This window comes from Ambystoma mexicanum, chromosome 1p (assembly GCF_040938575.1).
Source record: "Ambystoma mexicanum isolate Mex_15411 chromosome 1p, UKY_AmexF1_1, whole genome shotgun sequence".
Classification (NCBI taxonomy): domain Eukaryota; kingdom Metazoa; phylum Chordata; class Amphibia; order Caudata; family Ambystomatidae; genus Ambystoma; species Ambystoma mexicanum.
In genome coordinates, this window is record NC_090921.1 from 1,114,653,794 (window position 1) to 1,114,674,236 (window position 20,443).

Here is a 20,443-nt window from a genome sequence, read left to right on the forward strand (position 1 = left end):
TCATGCTGATAGCTGTCACAAAAAGGCAGTGATTTCAAATATCAAAAAAGGGGAACTTATTAGGGCTAGAAGGAATTGTTCCAATACCACTGATTTCAAATTGGAGTGTGAATTAATTAGGAAGAGATTTCTTGCAAGAGGCTATGATAACCACATTCTGAATACATCTATTAAACAAGTGTGTGATATGAAGAGAGTTGACCTACTCACGCCCAAAGTACTCAACAAGAACATGCAATGCAATAAATTGAGATTTATCACCAGGTATAATGTTGACAGTCAGAAGATATATTCGGTTGTTAAGAGACACTGGCACCTACTGCAATTGGATAAAAGTATTGGCCAATGGGTAGACCCCAATCCAAAATTCATATACAGTGAAGCAAGTACTTTGAAGAACAGATTATGTCCTTCATTCATGGCTAACCCTCTAAGCACACCAAATTGGCTACAATTGGCACAAAACAAAGGCTTTTACAAATGTGGTACTTGTACCATGTGCACCCGTGCCTTGGAAACCAAAACGGTGGATTTCGGAACCTTAGGCATGCACTATGTTAATTCATTTATTAATTGCAACTCTACATTTTGTGTCTACTGTATCATTTGTGTATGTGGTTCACACTACATTGGCAGTACAATTAGACCACTTAAAATCAGAGTCAGAGAACACCTATCAACAATAGCCAATCAGGATGCCAAATACCCTTTAGCCACACATTGGCAAAATGTCCACCAAATGGACAACAAGAAGGATATCAAATTTGTGGGTATGGCAAAAGTTTCACTACCACAAAGAGGGGGCAATCTCTTACTGAAATTGAGACAACGTGAAGCCCGACTTATCTGCCAATATAGAACAGCCTCCTCTGGACTAACCAATGATCATGAACTCCCAGTATTTTTATGAAGTATTCTACAATGACTGTTATATTATATCTTGCATTATAAATAACACATTTGTTATCTATTGTGATTGATGACTATCCTTGTGTAGTTTGATAATATCTATACAGTTAGTACCTAATGTTTTCGATAGAGAGATGACTTTTGTGTGTACAATTGTAATTGCTTGCAGCTTAATGGAGAGGTGGGGTGTCTTTGACCATACTGTTTAAAACCGCATTTTGCAACTGGTGTAAATGTTATGAGGTAATACATATCCGCATGTATTTTATTACTTGTAGCGGTATGCGATACCGCTATTAACTGAGGTTTCAGTCATTCTTCTGCCGAAGTTTAGTCAATTTATTTATTGTTTATATAAGCGATTGAGAATCATACTGCCATTACTTACAATGCCTTAACCAAAATGGAGTAACACCAAGCACATGGCTTTTTTGGCCAAGTAACGTTCTAGCTGTATGGCATGGATATTGCTGAGCCAGCCGCAACGCGGCTGGTCCCCTGTTATTGTGCACACGGCCGAAAGGCACGGTAAGGCTCACATCTTTACCTACTATCCCCTAGGCAATTAGAGTTGCATCTCTGCCCACTTAGCCACTAAAGAGTATGTTCTAATTGACTTAGAATTTAGTGCATCTTTTCTTTTCTTGTTTTGCTTTATCTCCTTGCGATGCTACGCAGTCGTTTCGGTACGATTCTGGTTGGATTTTCACTTTCACTTTACGGGCGATTGCAGCAATTTCAGAATAACTACATGGATGCTTGCAACTGCGCTTGAGTATAGGTATGAGTTTCTTAGATTTAATAATGAACTTTTTTATTGGATCACATTGGATTATGAAATGTATGTGACCTTCACATTAATTATTCCTATCCAGTGTCGGAACAAAGTATTACCCAACGGGCAAATATATATATTTTTTGGGGTAAGTGGATTTCATGATTTCCAGTGATATATTTTCTAATGGAACTAGGACACATTTTTTCAGAACTGAACGAGTAATGGAGAACCTTTTATTCTAGCAAGCTTATTGGCATTTCATATTTGAATCTCACAGGGATACTTTTTGGGACCAGGATTCAGAAAGGTACACAATAAATATTCTCTTGATTAATCAAATGCGAATTTGACCAGATTTGGTCTTGACATTTACACTGAACCATGTTGCAATACTTTATATATAGACACTAATAATTTTTCTGATTTTTGTATTTGTCTTTCTTCTCTCTCTCCCCCCTTTTCTGTTTTTTTTGGCATATATAATTGGCATGCTATAATGCATAATTCCGTATATTTTATGTTCGCTCTATGTGATAAATTGCATGGTTCTTTCATATAATCATACTGTGGGATCACTGAACAATTGTAAATGGTCCTGATATATGGTACATGGCTAATGGTTCACCGCCTCTTGTTTGCATCCTTGGTTTGTTTACCTATCTTTTATAATATTGTTTTATACTTCTTATATGATGTGAATGTGATGTCTTCAGCCCCGGAAGAAGAGCACATAGCTTGAAACACGTGTCGGGCTGAGCTACAATCAATGAAATGTTATGCAACTAATGCATGGACTTTTGATTTGTGCGCAGTGTGATTGTTAAAGTTTAACTAACCTGTAATGTTGGTGGCACTGTAGCTATGGGGGCCTGGGACCTTGTGGGACCCAGGCTGGTGTTGGGAGGATCCCTTGGCTACCCTTTCCACACCACAGGCATGGGATTACCACATTCAAAGCATTGTATATTATGTCCCTTTACGAAAGTCTTTTTAAAGCATTGCTAAGAGGTCCAAGCTGTTTGAGCAATCATGCAAAGCTTACCACGGGAGAACATACAGAAAGCATGCACACCGCTGCTGTGGTATGAGGCAAATGGGATATGGCGGTCATTGAGACCACTTGTGGATCATACATTCACCATCCCATTTACATAAGTGATTCTGAAACAAAGAAAACAGGCCCTCATTTTAGAGGCCCACTCCATCTTCCACGAGCATCCCCTTATAGTGAGTTAAGCACCCATGAGTTCAGAGAACCTTAACACATTGACCAATACCAGAGATGCACTAAATGTGCACCCATCTTAAAGCCCTTGGGAAGTGCTTAGCCCAGGGCAAAGGGCCCTGGGTGTATAAAAGTCCAAGTACAGAGAACAGCAGTGTGGGTGTTTGGAGAAGGAGAACATTTGAAGTTTAGATAGAGAGAGGAGAACAGAGTGGAGAGAAAGTACTGAAGGGAGGAGAGAAGATGGGAGAAACGGGAGAGGTATAAAGGAGGTGTGGAGGACCATCAGAGGAGACTGGTGCAAGAGCAATGGAGGTAAAGAAGAGTATTCATGAGCAAGCGGGGAAGGGACCTACAGAGAGCGGGTCATAGAGAAGAAATGGGGAACCATCACAAGAAAGGAGGAGGTTTGAAAAGACGCCAAAGGGGAGGGCTAGAGGAACAGCAGACAGAGTCGCAGGAGATTGGGGAGAGAGTAACTGGGGCAAGGAGAAGTATTCAGGCGGAGAGACTGAGGAGAGAGAAAGATGAAGGGTCCTTAGATTGTTGTGGGGGAGTGCATTCATTTCGTACTACACTATTCCTGCCGCCTTATTCAGAAAGGTGCAGTCATTTAATAACGCATGCTGAAGATATAAATCAACACAAACTTTAATGCTCTGAAAATAAAAGAAAATGTTTACAAGAAAGTCCTGTGGCCAATATCCATAGTTCCTTGTTGGAATAGCAGATTTATTTATCGACCCACATGTTTTTCCAAGTGATTAAGCACTGGAAGCACGAAAGAGAAAGTAAATCTTGAAGTAATGTGGATTGAGTTATGTAAATTTCGCATTCATTAGCCCTTTCAAAGGAATTGAACTTCAAGAGTTCAGCCATAGAATTGAGCCACTTCAATATTGCCCTCCATCATCCTTTTAAATATTGGCATATGTCATCCTTTTCACTCAGAGTTTCAATATCTGTAATACTTTTAGCCTGAAGAATGTGCACACTTTTAGACGAAGGACAGAAACATTTAGGATTGGCTTGTACTTGTGAGATTACATATTATTAATGTAGTTACCCATGTGTATTTTATTGTTTTGGTCAGTTGTTCTGTAATCTTTTGTGATTTGGTTTCATTTTATTATGGTGGGTGTAATTGTAAGTTAGTTCAGTTTGTGCAAATGCCTTTAAATTGTCATACCATGATTAATAAAGATCATGCGCTGATATGTTCAGCAGTGCTGGAAAAAAGTGGTGGTAATTCAATTACTGACACTTTTTTGGGCAGTAACGGAATTACAGCTGTTTTTCCAGCACCACCAAATTGTATTCGTATGTGAAGTGGAGGATTTACCTGCAGCAAGAAGCTGAAGGTAAATCCTCCACTTTAATGCCAAAAAACAGCAGATTAACTGAACTGTAATTCCACCGGCGGTAAATCCGCCATAAACCCCCACATGAAGGGCACACTGTTTTGGGAGACACAAGTTGTCTAACATTGAGTCGAAGTTCCCAAAGAAAAATGACAGAAGCACACAATGAGAAACCACTGCATGATGGGTCGCTGAATATACATTTCCCAGAGCTAAGTGAAGGAACTACATGTTGAGAAAACCAGGGCAGACTAGAACAAAGAACCTAAGCTCCCAGAACTAATTTTAAAGAATTTCAGACTGACATAATGGGATATTTTGTCTGATCTCCCAGAGTTGAGAAACTGCAGTCTGGTGTGCTTTAAGGTCAGAAACCCAACGCAAACGGAGACAGGCCAGCACTGCATGCTGCCTTTTGGTTGGGACACACAGGCCAGGTTCTGAGCGTGACGGAAAAAGACCTGAATTCCTATTGCACGTTGGGAGAGTGAGCCCAACTCCTAGCCTGAACTGGGGCAAACAACAACATTCTGGGAATTTGAGTCTAACTGATTGCCGAGAGCACACTAAGCAATTTAAACAGGACTAGCTTCTAATTTGAAATAGACCTTTGTTTAAACTTAATGAACATTGTCAGTATTTCTTCCAACCAAGAACGTCACAAGATGGATGATTTGATTGAATCAAATAGATTTGTACTTTTCCTAAAAGTCTGCTTGTAATGTCTCAATTATGTAGTTGGTAACTGGGTGGATTGCAAAATATGGGGCGCACTTCTCAATATTTCTTTCTGGATACAGATAACTGGTTACTAAATGATGTAAGGTTTGGTCTCTAACTTCGCTACCTTTTAATACAAATATGTACCTGTTGATTATAGCAAAGCCTTTATCTTGGATTGCCAAAATATCTGCTTCATAGGTTCCCACAGGTACAGAGCGTCTCTATCCCTTCTGGTTTCTTTAGTCAATAAGTGAGACTACAGTTCACCAATTCTGGGGTTACTTTATCAGCTGCCTATCAGTCCCCAAATTCAGTTCAAAACTGTGTGCTTAGTTCAGACATTCTTCTATTAGACTGGGCCTGCAAGCTGCACTCTGTTAATAACCCTGAACACAGAAAAATCCAACAATGCCCTGCTTCCATAAAGTAATAACTGGTGGATGGGCCTTCATTGTTAACACAGTCAGACAGGGTGACAACCTTCCATCCCATCTTTGAGCAATACAAGATCATCTTGCATTTAGGATTCGCTTAAAAACATACGTTTTCTCACAGTAGCAACAGAGTACCCCAATATTGACCTTCGATTGCAGTGAGAAGTCATCAGTAGTATTTTGTGTACTACAGGGTTAACATTTGCTTGTACTGGTTTAGCTCCTGCTTCTAGCTTAGGAGAACCTGATTAGCTGGACAACTACAGCTACCAGGAGCTACCTTTGGTTCCCCATGGCAACTGGTGCCATACAAGCATATGCCATTGTTTGCATATGCAGGAATGTGTATAACATTAGGAGCCACCTATAAGACATTTAAAATAATGGATCATAGCTAATGGACAAAATGTAAAAGTGTGCATCTCATGTGGAAGTTAGATTGCACTTGCTCCTGGTTCCCCGGTGGTTGCGTCTGCCTTGAACATGATGACCAATATCCAGGAACAGGGTATACCTCCTGCTCATCAAATCTTAGTTTAGAACCATGGCGATATAAAAAAGCTAACTAAAATGGCATAATAGCTCCTCAGCAATTAACCTTGTGCACGAGTTCCCTAGGATATGAGTTTTTCCATTGTATAGTTAATGAGCTACATCAGCATCCACATCTTATGTACACATCAACATAAGAAAACGTGAAAGGTGTGCATAGTGTTCTTCAATAAAACATCAAACTGATTCACTCCAAGAACTATTTCTGACCTGCACTGTGAGCATCATTGATTTCACCTCTCCACTTGTTTGTGAGATCCTGTAAATTATGGCTGTCATCCCCTTTCATCCCTAAGGAGGAATATGGATTACGTATTAGAAGAGAATATATGGCACCCTTTCATATTTAATGTTTGGCAATCACTGTATTTATTAATCCATAAAAGATTTGATGTCGTACATTTCCGCAAGTTAAGTAACAGAAAAACAGAATACATAAACTTAATTTCACTTTATAATATCAGCATTGACAAAATAGTATTAAAATACTGTAAACTGATATATGCTTGTTTGTATAGATTTTAACAGAAGACAAGGTAACGTATGCTTTTAGCTGTTAACTAAATGGAGTACGATTTTGTAGAATGCAAGTGACAGACTGAACTGTGTGCCAGAGCCTGTATAATGAGACTCATAAAGCAGGGACATAAGTTGTCACAGAGTAACATGAAGCAACATTTCTATAGTGCTGGTGTTTTATATTCCTATCCAGTATGACCATATTCTTATAAATAGCTGGAGATGACCTAATACAAATGCTGTCCGATCCGAGACAAATACTGTAAACCAATATGCACAACACAAGGTGCCAAAGAAATGTAATCCAGTATGGAGGAGAAAATCAGAGCTTTTATCTCTGCCGCCAGGTGCATACTAACAAAACTTAACTTAGATTTTGAAACCAGAGGCATGTTGGAATACCTCTGAAATGCAGAGAAACAGCCAGTCTCTGCCAACCTGCCTGCAAATCCCATAACCAAATACTTATGCAACAAAACAATTACATTTTACTATATTGCAAATGAGTCATGAAATAGATGAAAACTGTTTGCTAAGTGATTAAAGATTTCAAAGCTGAAATGAGCACTGGAAAGGCCACTGGAATCAGCTTTGGTCTTGGCAAAACGGCCTGATGTGTTAAAAGAGAATAATACTGTACAAATGTGGTCTATGTAATCGAGCTTTAAAGCCACTAATGTTTGGTGATATGAAGGCTAATTGTTTTAAATCAAGAGATGCATAAGGAAAAGAAAGGTTTGAGATGTCTACTTCTGTCAAACTTAAAAAGATGTCCTTGCTATTATGTAGACTGTTTGCATGCAAGTCAAAGGAAAGGTAAATAAGTGACTGAGCTTGCATAAACAGGTTTCTGGAATAAACTGTTCAGTATTTTAAATTACTTTCTTTTTCTTTGCATGTGTCATTGCCCACAGGAATTGGGACTCCTCCCTACTTGCCTGGACCAGAAACGTGGTCTGTTTCGGGGAGGTTGTCACAGACATTGACACCAGTTTACAGATTTGGAAAACAACGTCTCCCAACATCCAACTTAGATACATGATGTTTACTCCATATTATTAAAAAAAAGTCTATACACCACTTGAGGTGAATTTGTGGGTGTGTGTAAGTGTCAGTGTGTGTCCCTCAACATCTAGACTACTCAGACACTCACGAAGAGAACTATGCAAAAGACCAGCACAGGTAGCATGCTGCCAAGCAGCATTTCCATGCTCACAAGATATGGAAAGAAAAAGTTGGTAACCAAACAGAGGTATGCAACTTGAAAACCCAGCATGGAACAGAGGGTGGGGTGGAAGATGCTTTCCCTCTTGATTTTAACCAGAGGGCTCAATTTATGGGTCCTTTCAGATCTGACTCCCTAAACTCGAGGTCTCTGCCGACCTACCCAGATCATGCAGCTCATTACGCATGGCTTCCGTATTCAGGCTGTGATGATGTTATTTGCCTGGCCTGCGGAGTGACTCTGGGAGTAGGGGTGCCACCTTGAGCCAGTGAATGTTTGGCCTAGAGAAGATACAGGGAGGCCCCCCCCCTGGTCACCAGCCCTTGGCCCCTGCCCCCATCACAAGGCAGAGGACAGTCACAGTCCTTCATGACAGACTAATTCAGGGAAGTTGACCCTTCCCTGGCCCCTAAGAAAAACATGGGTAACAAGAACAAGATGGGTAGATGGGACACTCTTTCATATGCTAGCGGCAAGGACGCTCATAGTAACCCTGAACCTCCCATCCTCACTGTGGGGCAACAAGAAGCACTCAGGGTAACGTTGACCCTCCCTGACAATATGTTGTCAAGAACCACAGGGGTGTAGTAATGGACTCTTTTGTTATGTAGACAAATCAGGCAGTTTGACCAGACATTGGTGGAAAACCGCAGAGGCACACAAGAATTTCTCTGCAAATCCGATTAGGGGACTTGATTCAAAGTTGAAATGAAATATCACCTTCAATCGTAACTTTTGAAAAGTGCATTAAGAAAGAAATAACCAAACTCCAAGACCAACAGGAACAAAAGAAACAAAACCTATCTGCTGAAGAGCACAAAGCACTGAAAAGCCTCTCCACAAATAAACGGATCGTCATAAAAACAGCCGACAAAGGAGGCGGAATAGTTATTCAAAACATTGACCAGTACAAGAGTATGGTTAAAAATCTCTTGGACATTCCAACAAACTACAAAAAATTGAAAAAGGATCCCTCACTGGAAATAAAAACTAAAATTCAGGAGACCGTGAGCTTTGCATCTGAACATGGATGGATTACCGCAAAGGAGGAGATCTTTCTCACCACATCAGAAGGCAGAATACCTGTCTTCTATGCACTCCCCAAAATTCATAAGAATCAACATCACCCACCGGGAAGGCCCATTGTATCCGGTTGCGGCTCCATTCTCAAACCAATCTGTAAATTTGTGGATTATTTTTTGAAACCCCTGAGTCAGGAGACACCCACCTACCTACGGGACACGATGGCTACCATCTCCATCTTTGAAAATCAGCCCTTTGTTCCCACAGAAGAAACACTAGTAACAATGGACATCACTAGCTTATATACTAGCATCCCGCAAGATTCTGCCATTGAATGCATTAGACAGCACCTTAGACATAACATGAAACAGTCTCGAGTACCTACTAACTTTATAGTAGAACTACTTGAACTGGCCCTCTGCAACAACTTTTTTACATTTGATGAGACCTTTTACCTTCAGGTGAGCGGTACCGCTATGGGTGCCGCATTCGCACCAAGCCTGGCAGTAATTTTTATGTCAGAGTACGAACAACAGTTCATTCTTCACACTAACAACCCTTTCCGTGAAAAAATGTCATGGTGGTTCCGCTATATTGATGACATCATCTTCATTTGGCAAGAGAATGGAACCTCCTTGGATAACTTTTTGAAATGGGCGAATGACCAAACCAGCGAAATCCAGGTTACTTTGGAGAAAAGCAACCAAAGTATTAACTTTTTGGACCTAACCATTTCGGTCAAGGAGAACAAATTAATCTGCTCCCTGTTTAGAAAGGAACCCGACCGCAATACTCTCCTTCATTATAGGAGTTTCCACCCCAATAACCTTAGAAACAACCTACCATTTGGACAATTCTTAAGATTAAGACGCAACTGCACAGAATTGGAACAATACAAGACGAATGCATCTGTACTACAGACAAAACTGCGAAATAGAGGATACCCCAAGAAACTGGTTAGCAACACAAGGAAAAGAGTCCAGTATATACCGCGAGAAACCCTCCTCTTTCCAAGAACACAGAATCCAGACACGGGACAACAGATGACATGTGTGACCACTTTTGGTCCTGACACCACTCATGTAAAGGCCATTATTAAGAAATTCTGGCCCCTTATACAAATCAGTCTACCTGATGAACCATTACCACGGATGGCACTGAAACGGGGAAAAAATTTAAAAGATATACTCACCCATTCCAGACTCAATAAAAAATCACAAAGATCAGAAATTTGGAGTATGCGTGAAATTGTGGGACACCATCCATGCGGAGCTTGCAATGTGTGCAAACTAACTAAAAAAATTACATCCTTCAAGATTGAGGAACGAGATTGGCAGATAAAACACTTCTCGAATTGCAAAACTCCCAACGTCATTTATGTTATTGAGTGTCCATGCGGAATGAGATATGTTGGCCAGCCCAAACGACAAGTAAACAAACGGATAGGGGAACACAGGTCATGTATCCGGTGCAGGGTACACACAGCGCCCCTAGTTTCACACTATATTGAACATCAACATGGAGTAGACGACATGAAGTGGTGGGTTGTTGATACCATTCTCAATAATACCAACACCACCAATGCACTTAACCACAAAGAAGCATGGTGGATTTTTAAACTAAAAGCCACCACTAGAGGCCTTAACGAGGCGGTGCCTATGAACTACAGCTAAAGCTTACCTTCCCCTAGACCACCTTAACAATCCAAGTATACATCTAAAGGGTCTATGTAGCTTTACAGAAATACATCTACTTTGCTCAATTTGCAATATTTTTTTACTTGTCTTACGCCAGCCCATTCCTCGGCTCTCATTTTTTTGCACTCAATGTATCAAATGAATCAAATGTGAAAATGACAACAATATGTGAGGATTCAGACCCTAGGCATCTGTCTGTGTGACCCCTGATGTCCTTTTGCTGCTTGTGCATGTGTGTACACTTTGCTGTACATCCTTCTGTGACCCATTAACGTTTTGATATAACTTTATGTACATATAAGATGCATGTTGCATAACTGTTTGAGTCTTCTGCAATATTCTACTACTGTTTTGTAGAACACAATGCACACCGATTTCATACATCAGGGTTCTCTTATTTTACCCACTTACTCACGGCACAGCATAACGGCTCTACCGTGAAGTTGGCCGCCCAGCATTGAATTTTACACCGCCTTCCCTGATTTATTGCCACTCATATAAACGGCTCACAAGATGCGCTCGTTATTCATAACGGGCCGCTATCTGTACCTCTTTAGACTAGAATCCACAGACAACACAAGCGTCCTCCACAGCCTCCATGACAACCACAATATTGACACTTCTGAGCATGTGCGTTACGAGGCACACATCACATCTGCACATGCGCAGTAGCGAGTGTCTATGCTCTTGCGCATGTGCATTGACCTCTGATACACAGCTCTTTCTGTTAATGTCAGTTCGAGCACAACATTCGCGGCAACCACGGCGAACTGCAAGTGCACTTTCCGGCCTTTGCACTACAGCCCCTCCGCGGGACCACGATTAATTCAGGTAACAATTATGCCTTTTCCACTTAGGACCCTTTTCCACTCCCACACAGGGGCCCAATCCGCACAGGGCCGACAACACGCCATTTTCGACCGGCCCGCCTGCTGACTCTCGTTTCTTCTTCTGTTTTCTTTCTTTGTTTAGTGGGTTACCCCGCATCCACAATCGAGGCACATGCAGCCGCTTCATCTGTCTGCAATGTGTAGCTGACAGCACACAGTTGCCTCTCACTGCCAGCATCTCAGCACTGGCCCAAAGTGCCCTTACTCGCTTCGAGGTCATCTCAATAATTACCGACCTAGAAGAACAGGTAATTTGCAGCTTTAACTCTGGGGGCTGGATCATTTTGGTGGTAAATCCGCACACACAGAACCAAAAAATATCTCTATATTTGTATTAATATTTGGCACTCATCCAGGCTGCATACTGGATAAAACCATTTACATGTCCCTATCTCTCTCTTAGGAACAGACCAGCGTTTGCTCCACAGACCCTATACCAAGGCCATTTTTTCACTGTTCACCAACAGTGGAAGTTGAACCTCACCTTCAACTTTAATCCATTCAAGTCAGTCTCTGGCTAGCACAAGCCACAAGTTTCAGTATTCTCCTGTTTAACTCTCTCTAACAGCCGGGGGGCTTTTCAATTTTAATTAAACTGTCTTTGTTTTTATGACATGCGGATATCCCGTTGTGCTTTTTGTAACAACACCATAGGGTCTTTATTACACTAAATCCATCCTCACTTGATTCCTCCATGTAGGGAGACTGGGTTTTTACCCTTGAAGAAGGCGTTTTCCGCCGAAACGTCACGGGACTACACACCATCTGGCTCAGATATGCCTGTCCCCTCACACCATCTGATCAATATCTAGACGTAGGCCAAAGACTTGGTTACCTCCCTCAAGAACCTAACACACCTTGGAAACAACTACCAGGATGCTCTTTGTAAAAACCTAATTCTGGTTTACTATTTACAGTTGTACGACCTATGTGATCATAATTGCTGTAACAATTGCCCTGCTCTTATGTTCATGCACTAGCAATTCTAGGACCATGTACAAATAACTTGAAAAGTGTGTCATAAAAATGTGCATTTTGTTCTGTTCGATTTTTAATATATTTGCCAACTTGAAGGCAAGTGTTGTTTATAAAAATCAATAAATATTAAGGGAAACTGAACCCCTATTTCCTCTTGTGCTTTGACCTTAGTCAAATAAATAAGCTAAAAGTCAACCTTGAGATTGCTCTTGTATTTATATCTCGGCTAACCATGATATTCAGCATGTCGATTGAGATAATCTTTGCAGAAAATTAAAATGCAAATTGAAGTAAATGTATGTGGCAGGACGCCACCATTTTGTTTCAATAGGGGACTTGATTGAGCAGCTGAAACAAACATGAAAGAATAGTGCGAACCGTCCAAGACTTGCTGGTGAACTGCAGATATGCCCATTTAGTTGCTATGCCTCGGGAAGCTTGCAAACCGTATAGATTTTCTTTGCAACTTGAATGGAATAGACAAGGAGAGCCACTGTTTACCCGTACATGACACAAACAGCTCAAGATATTTTTACAAAATGATAGACCCTAACTTTATATCTTTGGGTCTGCCTTTGAAACAAGAAGTGAACACACCAGAAGGAATTAAAGCTGAATCAATCGGAGACAATCTCCTCTTTGGTAGAACACCTGAAGACCCTAAGAGAGAACCCAGCCCATGGAGAGGGTCCAAGAGAGTATAAAACCCAAGTACTTGATTCTGGGAGTTGGGATTGTTGGAGTGGGGAGGATTTGGAGAGCAGTATACAGAGTGGGGGAAGGAGGTTGGAAGTGGTGTAGGGGAGAAGGAGCAGGGGGAGATGGTGACACAAAGGAGGTGGTCAGAAGGTGGTCATTTGGAGGAGGTGATAAGTCAAGAGAAGAAGGTTGTACAGTGGAGACAAGAGGAGGTACATGTGGTCATTGGTGGAGGAGGCAACAACTGAAGAAGAGGAGTAAATGACTGGAGATGAGAAAGGGCTAATCGGGTAGAGACGGGTAAGAAGAGGTAACATCAGGAAGAGCAATTGATAGCCCTGACCTGGAAGAGTGGGAAGGTCAGGCAGAAGAGAACAGGACGTTTCTGGTGGGCCAGGTCACTCCTAGGCAGGCCCAGAAGGAGGGAGATGCCACGAGACCCAGGCAAGAATAAAAGCTGCATAAAAGCATGATGGTTTGACAGCTGTTCTATGTGACTTAATGTTGTTTCAAAGTCCTTGTTCTGGTGAACAGCAGTAGTGGATAGGGGTAGCAATCCTGGGCTTCTGGGATCCTGGTTGGTTTCTCCAAGGCGGCAACTGAACTGGAGCGTTCTTATGCGTCTTCCCCCCCTGTAGTTGACTAAGCTACATGCAGACACACCTGTCTCCCTCTGAGTATCTCTGTGTCTTGGTCTCTGGTTCTCAACAGCAGGCAAGTTCTTAGTTCTTCAAGAAAATGAGTGCTGGCCAACTGCAAGTGTTCTCAACAAAGTGGGGCTCTCCTAGTCCATTTATACTGTTATGCTGTAACCGAAATAAATAAAATTGTTAAAAAAAAGCTTAGTAGACTACTATTTGCTTTCAAGCCCCCCTCACCACCCCCAGGATTCGATGGGAACATTTCCCTTGTAGAATGTCCTTTCAGCCTGGAACTCATCAGAAAACACGAGGCCAGGTAAGTGGAATACCACTCTCTTAATTTGCACAAAATGCAGAGGTTAGAGTATGCTCTATGGTATTACCCATTTTTGCCGAATCACATTTTCTCAGAATTTCTCTTTGCTGATTTTTTACTGAAAAAATATATATGGGAGGTTTGGGTTAGGTATATAGAACCGGGATTGGAGGGAGAAAGGGGGATGTGGAGGGTCTCCCCCTGCTTTTTGAAGTAAAAAGCAGTACAGTTGGCAAAATAATTCAGTGAAACCGTCATTCGGCCAAATAAATGCAAGGAATCATTGTAAATCTGGTTCTACAGGGTCTTATAGTGAATAGCTCTAAGAAAACAGGGAATATGGCAGTGCAAAGGATTAAGGAAAACACAATTAAGTTAGTAATATGTATGACTGTTGTACTGAGTCTGGTTCCCCCATAGTGCTCAACACTTCACTGTCAGGGCTGCACGTCTTTGGTGGTTCACACGAAGACAGTCAGAGTTCCAAGAGTTCCATTGCCCAATTTCAGTAGACTAGACATAGGTTGGCCCGCGTGGGCTGGAAGAATGGCCAATGACAATGAGGACCACAACTGTAATGCATTGGGCTTCACTCGTTGACATCCCATTTCTTCCCAGTTAGTCCTTGGTGGTTTGTCAGGATGCAGTTATTGTTAAAGCACCCTGCCAATGACAGTACCATGTTCAAAGGGGTCATGGAGTCAGGATATTTATACGCTAGCAAGGCTTTCACCTCTCTTTCTTAACTCCAACCGCTTGCGTGGGTCACGATCTGTGACTGGAACCTGAGTAAGCTGTGGTGATGGTGCCTTCCACACTCTATCCAGAGCATCACCCTTGGGCTATTTTCTCCTACTTCCATCCCTTAAATATTCTTTTTACTCCTCTCAGGTCATGCCCTAGACCAATAACAACCTCTCCCTTGCACCTTCGTTCTGCTCCTTCTCCTGGATCTTTCACTCCTCCAACACCAACCTTTCCCTAACACCTTCAGTCTCCGCCTCATAGCTCGCACTGCACCACTCTGTTCCTTGGACGACCATCACAACACCTTCAACACAGACTACCATGAGCCTCTTTTTATAGTGTGGCAGTTTGGGGAAAAGGATTCTTTAATGGGGTAAATTGGGGCACCTGTGAGTACAATCCTACCAGATGTGTAGGTTGTGTAACTAGAATGCACAAGACCCAATAAATGCACTGGACCCATGAACTGGATGGGGTAATAGTATGTTTGTTGAAACTAGTGGTGTATGAACAAAAATAATACTAGAACCTCTAATATTCACACAAAAGTGTTCCCAGATTTGCTCATCCGTAAAATAAAATACTCCCATAGATGGGGAGCGGCGTGGGTGAGCGGGATGCACACTGTACACCAATGAATGAAGGTCCCAGGCAATGCCTCACATCACAGCACGAGTGAGAAGCTTGGGCTTGTGGGGGACGCTATGCCTCTGCTTGGACCAAGATTAACTGCGCTTGCATACCATTTCCAATGTACCAACATCAGCTGCACGAGCATTACGGATCCTTTTAGGTTATCTTTATTCGAGGAAGTGATTAATCAAGCTCAGTGCAGCTCCTCCTTTGTCTGCTTGCACGTTATTCTTCTGCATACTTGCCAGTGACCCAATTTAGCAAAAACGAGAAATAATGAAATGAATAATTTGCTTGAAAAATTCATACATTAGTAAATCTGCCCCTTCATGGAAGATGCTTCCAATACACTTGCAGCTAATGAATAGTTCTAGTCGCAGAATTGTATTGCGCACTTGATAATGAACAGTACAGGTTCAAGCAAAGGTCAAAACACTAAATCACTCTGATAGTAAAAATGCACCAAAATAAATGCCACAGAAAATCCCCTCACACTAGATAAGTGCCCACACTTTCTTGCACCCCCAACTCCTCAATCATGTCCCCTGTTCCCTGCTCCTGAGGGCAGACTTCTTTCTAGGAGTTAAATCCCTTCTCCACATTATCTCATACTATAAAAAGTGTTCAGCATTGATTCCTTGACCACAGTTATTTCATGGCAGGCTTGGGTGTGGGAGATTTGCTGACCACCGTGAGCCCATCGACTGGGTTGGTGGCCGGCGCAGGAATGCTTTGTGGTGCAGGAGGAGAGGGTCAGTGAGAAGACAGAGAGGGTGGATGCAGGGAGGCACGCTAAGCAAGAAGAGGGAGTGGAGGTTGTGGGTGCAGCGTGGGGTTGGTGAGTGGTAAGGGGGCAGTGCTAAATTCTACACTTAAAGGGCAGAAATCGTTAAGGGCGAGGAGGAGATTCGGGTATCCCCATTGACAGACAAAGGTAGTTGAACAAACAGGAAGTAGGCCGCAAGGTCGCAGTAACAGGGTACATAGGAATTGTGGTTGGAGGAACCAAACAGAGGTGCAATTCAGTGGGTGAAGAGCAGGGACAGTAGGAAGCTTGTGAATCTGGGTATGTGGAGCTCGTTTTGATGTAATGACAGGAATGACAATTGGGCTCTTCTGCATGGCCCACTGTTAATTAGAGAACAGACTTATTTGGTGTGGCACAGCAGGCACTGCAGAAGCATAATGCTATGGAACCCTATCTCTTGCATGCAGCAGGAACACGAGCCCACGTACCGTCCCGTCAATCGAGCACCAATTCCTGTCCTGAGGTTTATTTAATAAGCTAGTCCATGCTGAAAAATGTAGTCTTTGATCAAATAACATTAACTTCTTGGAATAGCACGTCTTATCATATTTTGCATAAGGAAAGCTCAGACGTGAAAATCTGGTTTCTGGTTTAAACGGTGGTATCCATTTCTGGCCACCTTTGCTGAAGAGGAATCATGCTGCACGGTGCCCTATTTCCTTTAATTCCATTTGTCTAAATGTATAAAGTGCTTTTCGCCAAAAGCGCAGAAATTTTTTTTATCACGAAGCGGTACAATCGCATCATACTGCAACATGAGGTAAAACAGAAGAGCGGAAAGGCAGGCAGGATTAAATGGAAAAGGAAGATAGAAGATGAGCTTTTAGAGCTGATGGAAAAATACGAAGAGATGTCGTGGAAGAGAAAGAGGAAGAGAGTTCCAGTGTTTAGGAGCTAGAAGCGCAAAGGAACGAAAACAGGAAGAGGATCAGGGGCATTTAGGAGCAGTGAGAAGGAATAGGTTCTGTGATCTAAGAGATCGAGAAGGAACATAGAACAAGACTAACGAGGAAAAAGAAGGAGGAGCTAGACCATGAGTACATTTAAAGACAATTGAAAGAAAATGATAAAGAAGACATGATTCAAAAGGAAGCAACGAAATAGAGAGTAAAGAAGATACAGCAGTACAGCATGGACAGCAGAGTATAGCCCTGTGAGGCCTTTTATCCTGCTGCACTGCTGCAATATGCTTTTACAGTAACTGCAAGATCAAATCTAGCATGCTTTCCTTTGCAATGTGCGTGTTGTACATTGTCCGATTTTTTCTTTGCATTCTTGGACTTGCGATCTTAATTATCCCATTTTAGATGCAGTACTTTGCGTTATCAAGCTAATTATGGGATGGCTCGGATAAACATGGAAGCTCTGTGCAGGCAGGACAGTAGGGGCAGGGTCCTGAGAAGCGGCATTCTACGGTGGAGCAAGAACTTCAAGAAGACACTGCTCTGGCGCCCTTTCTGGTGCTGTAAATCAGGGACTGCGAGAACATAATGCTGCCATATCCCATGTTCAACTTCACAGGCAAGGGTAGCAAGGTATTGTGCTGCAGCAAGGTATTCCAGACACATACGACCTTCACATTCATAGTAGCCCCCTCTCGCGTCCGCACACAACAACTGTCTCCTCGCCTAATGCAAGGCAGTTCTGGGTCACACTTCTGGTCATTTCCATACTGCAGTGAATTCACCGGCCCTTGCACTTCCCAGAATATCTTCTTCCAGACTCCCACATTGTTCGAATTTCGTTTTCTGAAGCTGCACGTTTTTCAGTTAACACATTCTTCTCTACATGGAAGGTGCTCACAATAGCACTTACAAATCATCAGAAGCCATCTCAACAGGTGAATTATCTCTATGCAAAGATAGTCAATGTCCAGTATCATCAAGGTAATTCCCCGAACATAGTATACAAGCGTGCTAGAAGAGGCGCTCACTGGTGTGGTCGAATACCATGAAAAAGGTACTGAACCCTCAAAAATGTCCTTGCAAATGTGAGTGGGTGAGTGGATTTTTGAAGATTTGCATTGGCATGCTGCAATGGCTATGTATGTCTTGTAAAGTGACTATTGATTCTAAATCTACCGTACACCTCTCTGCCCGGAGCTTTTAAAAGGTGAGGTCAAACTTTTGAGGTCAGGCAGAACTGTTGCCCTGCTCGCCTGCCTCTGCAATGAAGCGTTTTTCCTTCCATGCAATTAACTTGCAAGCCTTGATTCTCAGAGTGAGCAGAGGGTCCCATCCCCACCTAAGTAGTCTTTAGAACACAGGGTAAGTCAGCAGGCCAAGGAGAAACTTTGAGGGATACCCTATTTACCGCCTCCAGGGGTCGCATTGCATACTTGGATGCTTCCCGTGACCCTCATTCTTCTGAACCCTCTCCCTTGAACTGTTACACTGCCTCTTTTGCATGGATTTCTAGGTTATATTGCTCTTGTTGAAGTCGCTGGGTTGCAGATTGAAGCGTGCTGGGAACTCCAAAATGGAGGAAGTGATCTTCACTGTCCGTGAGCTCCCATTCTGCCTAGCTCTACCCATTACCTTCCTCCCCAAGAACAAAATGCCCAGGCTGCAATTAACACCCCTTACCCTGATCACTACCTCATGAACAGGCACCAATGGTCTGTTTTGGGGTCATTCCAACCTTTGGAAGCCCATTAAATGCATATGAAGGTGGGAGCATAAAATTGCTACCAGGATTGGGTTTAAGCCAGTTTGTATTAGAGCTCGAAGATGGACCTACATTTTCAGTCTTTCACTCTCATCTCAGGACCAATCAGTCAACTGCAAGTTTAGTACATGCATGTCTTTTAAAAAACGAATATGGCTATAACTTGGTTTCTGATCATACTACAATATGATCCATTGGCAGTACGTTGCTTTATATTTAGGTGCACCTAGTATCCAAGATGTAGCCTGCCAGGTCAATGCCACCAGCAATGACATGTGTGACCAAGTCACCTATTCAGTGACAATTGAGGACGACTGTGGAACTATGAGTGAAGCCACAAGCTGCGCAATGCAACCCATGGAGATGGTATATAGGTGATCCCTAATGCTCGCATGGTCTCTGCTCAGGCACCCCATTGCATGCCAGACAATCACCACTTCATAGACTGGGCCTTTGCACACCCCACCAAGAAATATACCTTATTAGAAAGGAAGATTGATGTGGCAATGCCATTTTAAGGTGCTACATCTTTCCATGAATTCATATTTTTGTTTCATTTTGGAAGTAGTCATTCTGATTTAGTTTTGACATACTTTAGCAAAACTCCAATGTATTTGCAATTCATTTTTTGATAGTAACTCATACTCATTTAGATGTCTTTTTATGAGTAAGTGAAAAGTAAGCCCGAGTTATTATGCATAACATGGTATTTATTATGTATGGCCACAGATGGGGCGACACATCTTCCTCTGGAGGGCACGTCAGAGCAAAAAAAAAGGGCTAATTCAAGCAGGTAATTAAACATACAGTACATGTGCAGAAAAAAAAATAGCTACCCGGCCGTTAGATCAAAGCTTTCTAGAGTATAGACAGCAAAACACAAATGCCAGAATTTCCCCTGGAAGAACACACTCCTGATGGCTTTGCCCCAACGTGCAAGAATTTGCCACTGTAAGAACCCACCAGCGATGGCTTTTCCTCAGCATACCAGTATTATTCCCTCTAAGATCACTACTGTGATGGCTTTGCTCCAACAAAGACAAATACTGGCAATATCAGAACATACATGTGATAACTCTGCCATAACATGCCAGTATTTTCTCTTATCAACATTGCAGTGATGGCTTTGCTCCAGTATCTCAGTGTTGGTTCCTGTAAGAATCCCCCAGTAATAGCTTTTCCTCATGTAATGAAATCCCCCATCATAAAACCTACTAAGAGATATTTGCCAGGAACCCTGTGAGAAGGGCACTACCCAGGAGCGCACAGGGGTAGGGGCAGGCGTGGACTGAGTTAAACCACCTATATGCAAGTGATGTAGGCTGTCCTCGAACATAAAAGAGGAGACCAGTGACATCAGCTGCCCTGGCACAAAGCTGGGGATTGCAGGCGACAACTGCCACGGAACATGAAAAGAGCCCAATGGAGAGAGAGAGGCGGCATGGGTATGAGAGCAGATCCAGACAGCCCGCAGCTGGCGGGCCACCATAGGGAGAAAACCGGTGCCAGGGAAATGTCCCCGTTGCATTCACAGACGCCACAGGGAGCTGAGACTGTGGAATACAGTGACACTGACTGGCCCGAGACACGTTAATGATAGCAGCAATACTGACCAAAA

General features: G+C 42.5%; 2 protein-coding genes across 4 annotated transcripts in view; one reads left to right on the plus strand and one right to left on the minus strand.

The window, feature by feature from the left end:
• Positions 1-12,509, plus strand: part of LOC138449151 (uncharacterized) — a 260,056-nt gene extending 247,547 nt beyond the window's left edge. Inside the window, exon 3 of the mRNA XM_069604747.1 lies at positions 7,416-12,509. Coding sequence (XP_069460848.1) covers positions 8,644-10,422 — 1,779 coding nt within the window. The 5' untranslated portion in view covers positions 7,416-8,643 and the 3' untranslated portion in view covers positions 10,423-12,509. The remainder of the gene's footprint in view (positions 1-7,415) is intronic.
• Positions 1-20,443, minus strand: part of LOC138449172 (zinc finger protein 398-like) — a 509,505-nt gene that overhangs the window by 211,699 nt on the left and 277,363 nt on the right. For all 3 annotated transcript variants that reach the window (XM_069604750.1, XM_069604749.1, XM_069604748.1), the window contains exon 5: positions 6,193-6,273. In XM_069604750.1, coding sequence (XP_069460851.1) covers positions 6,193-6,273 — 81 coding nt within the window. The remainder of the gene's footprint in view (positions 1-6,192; positions 6,274-20,443) is intronic.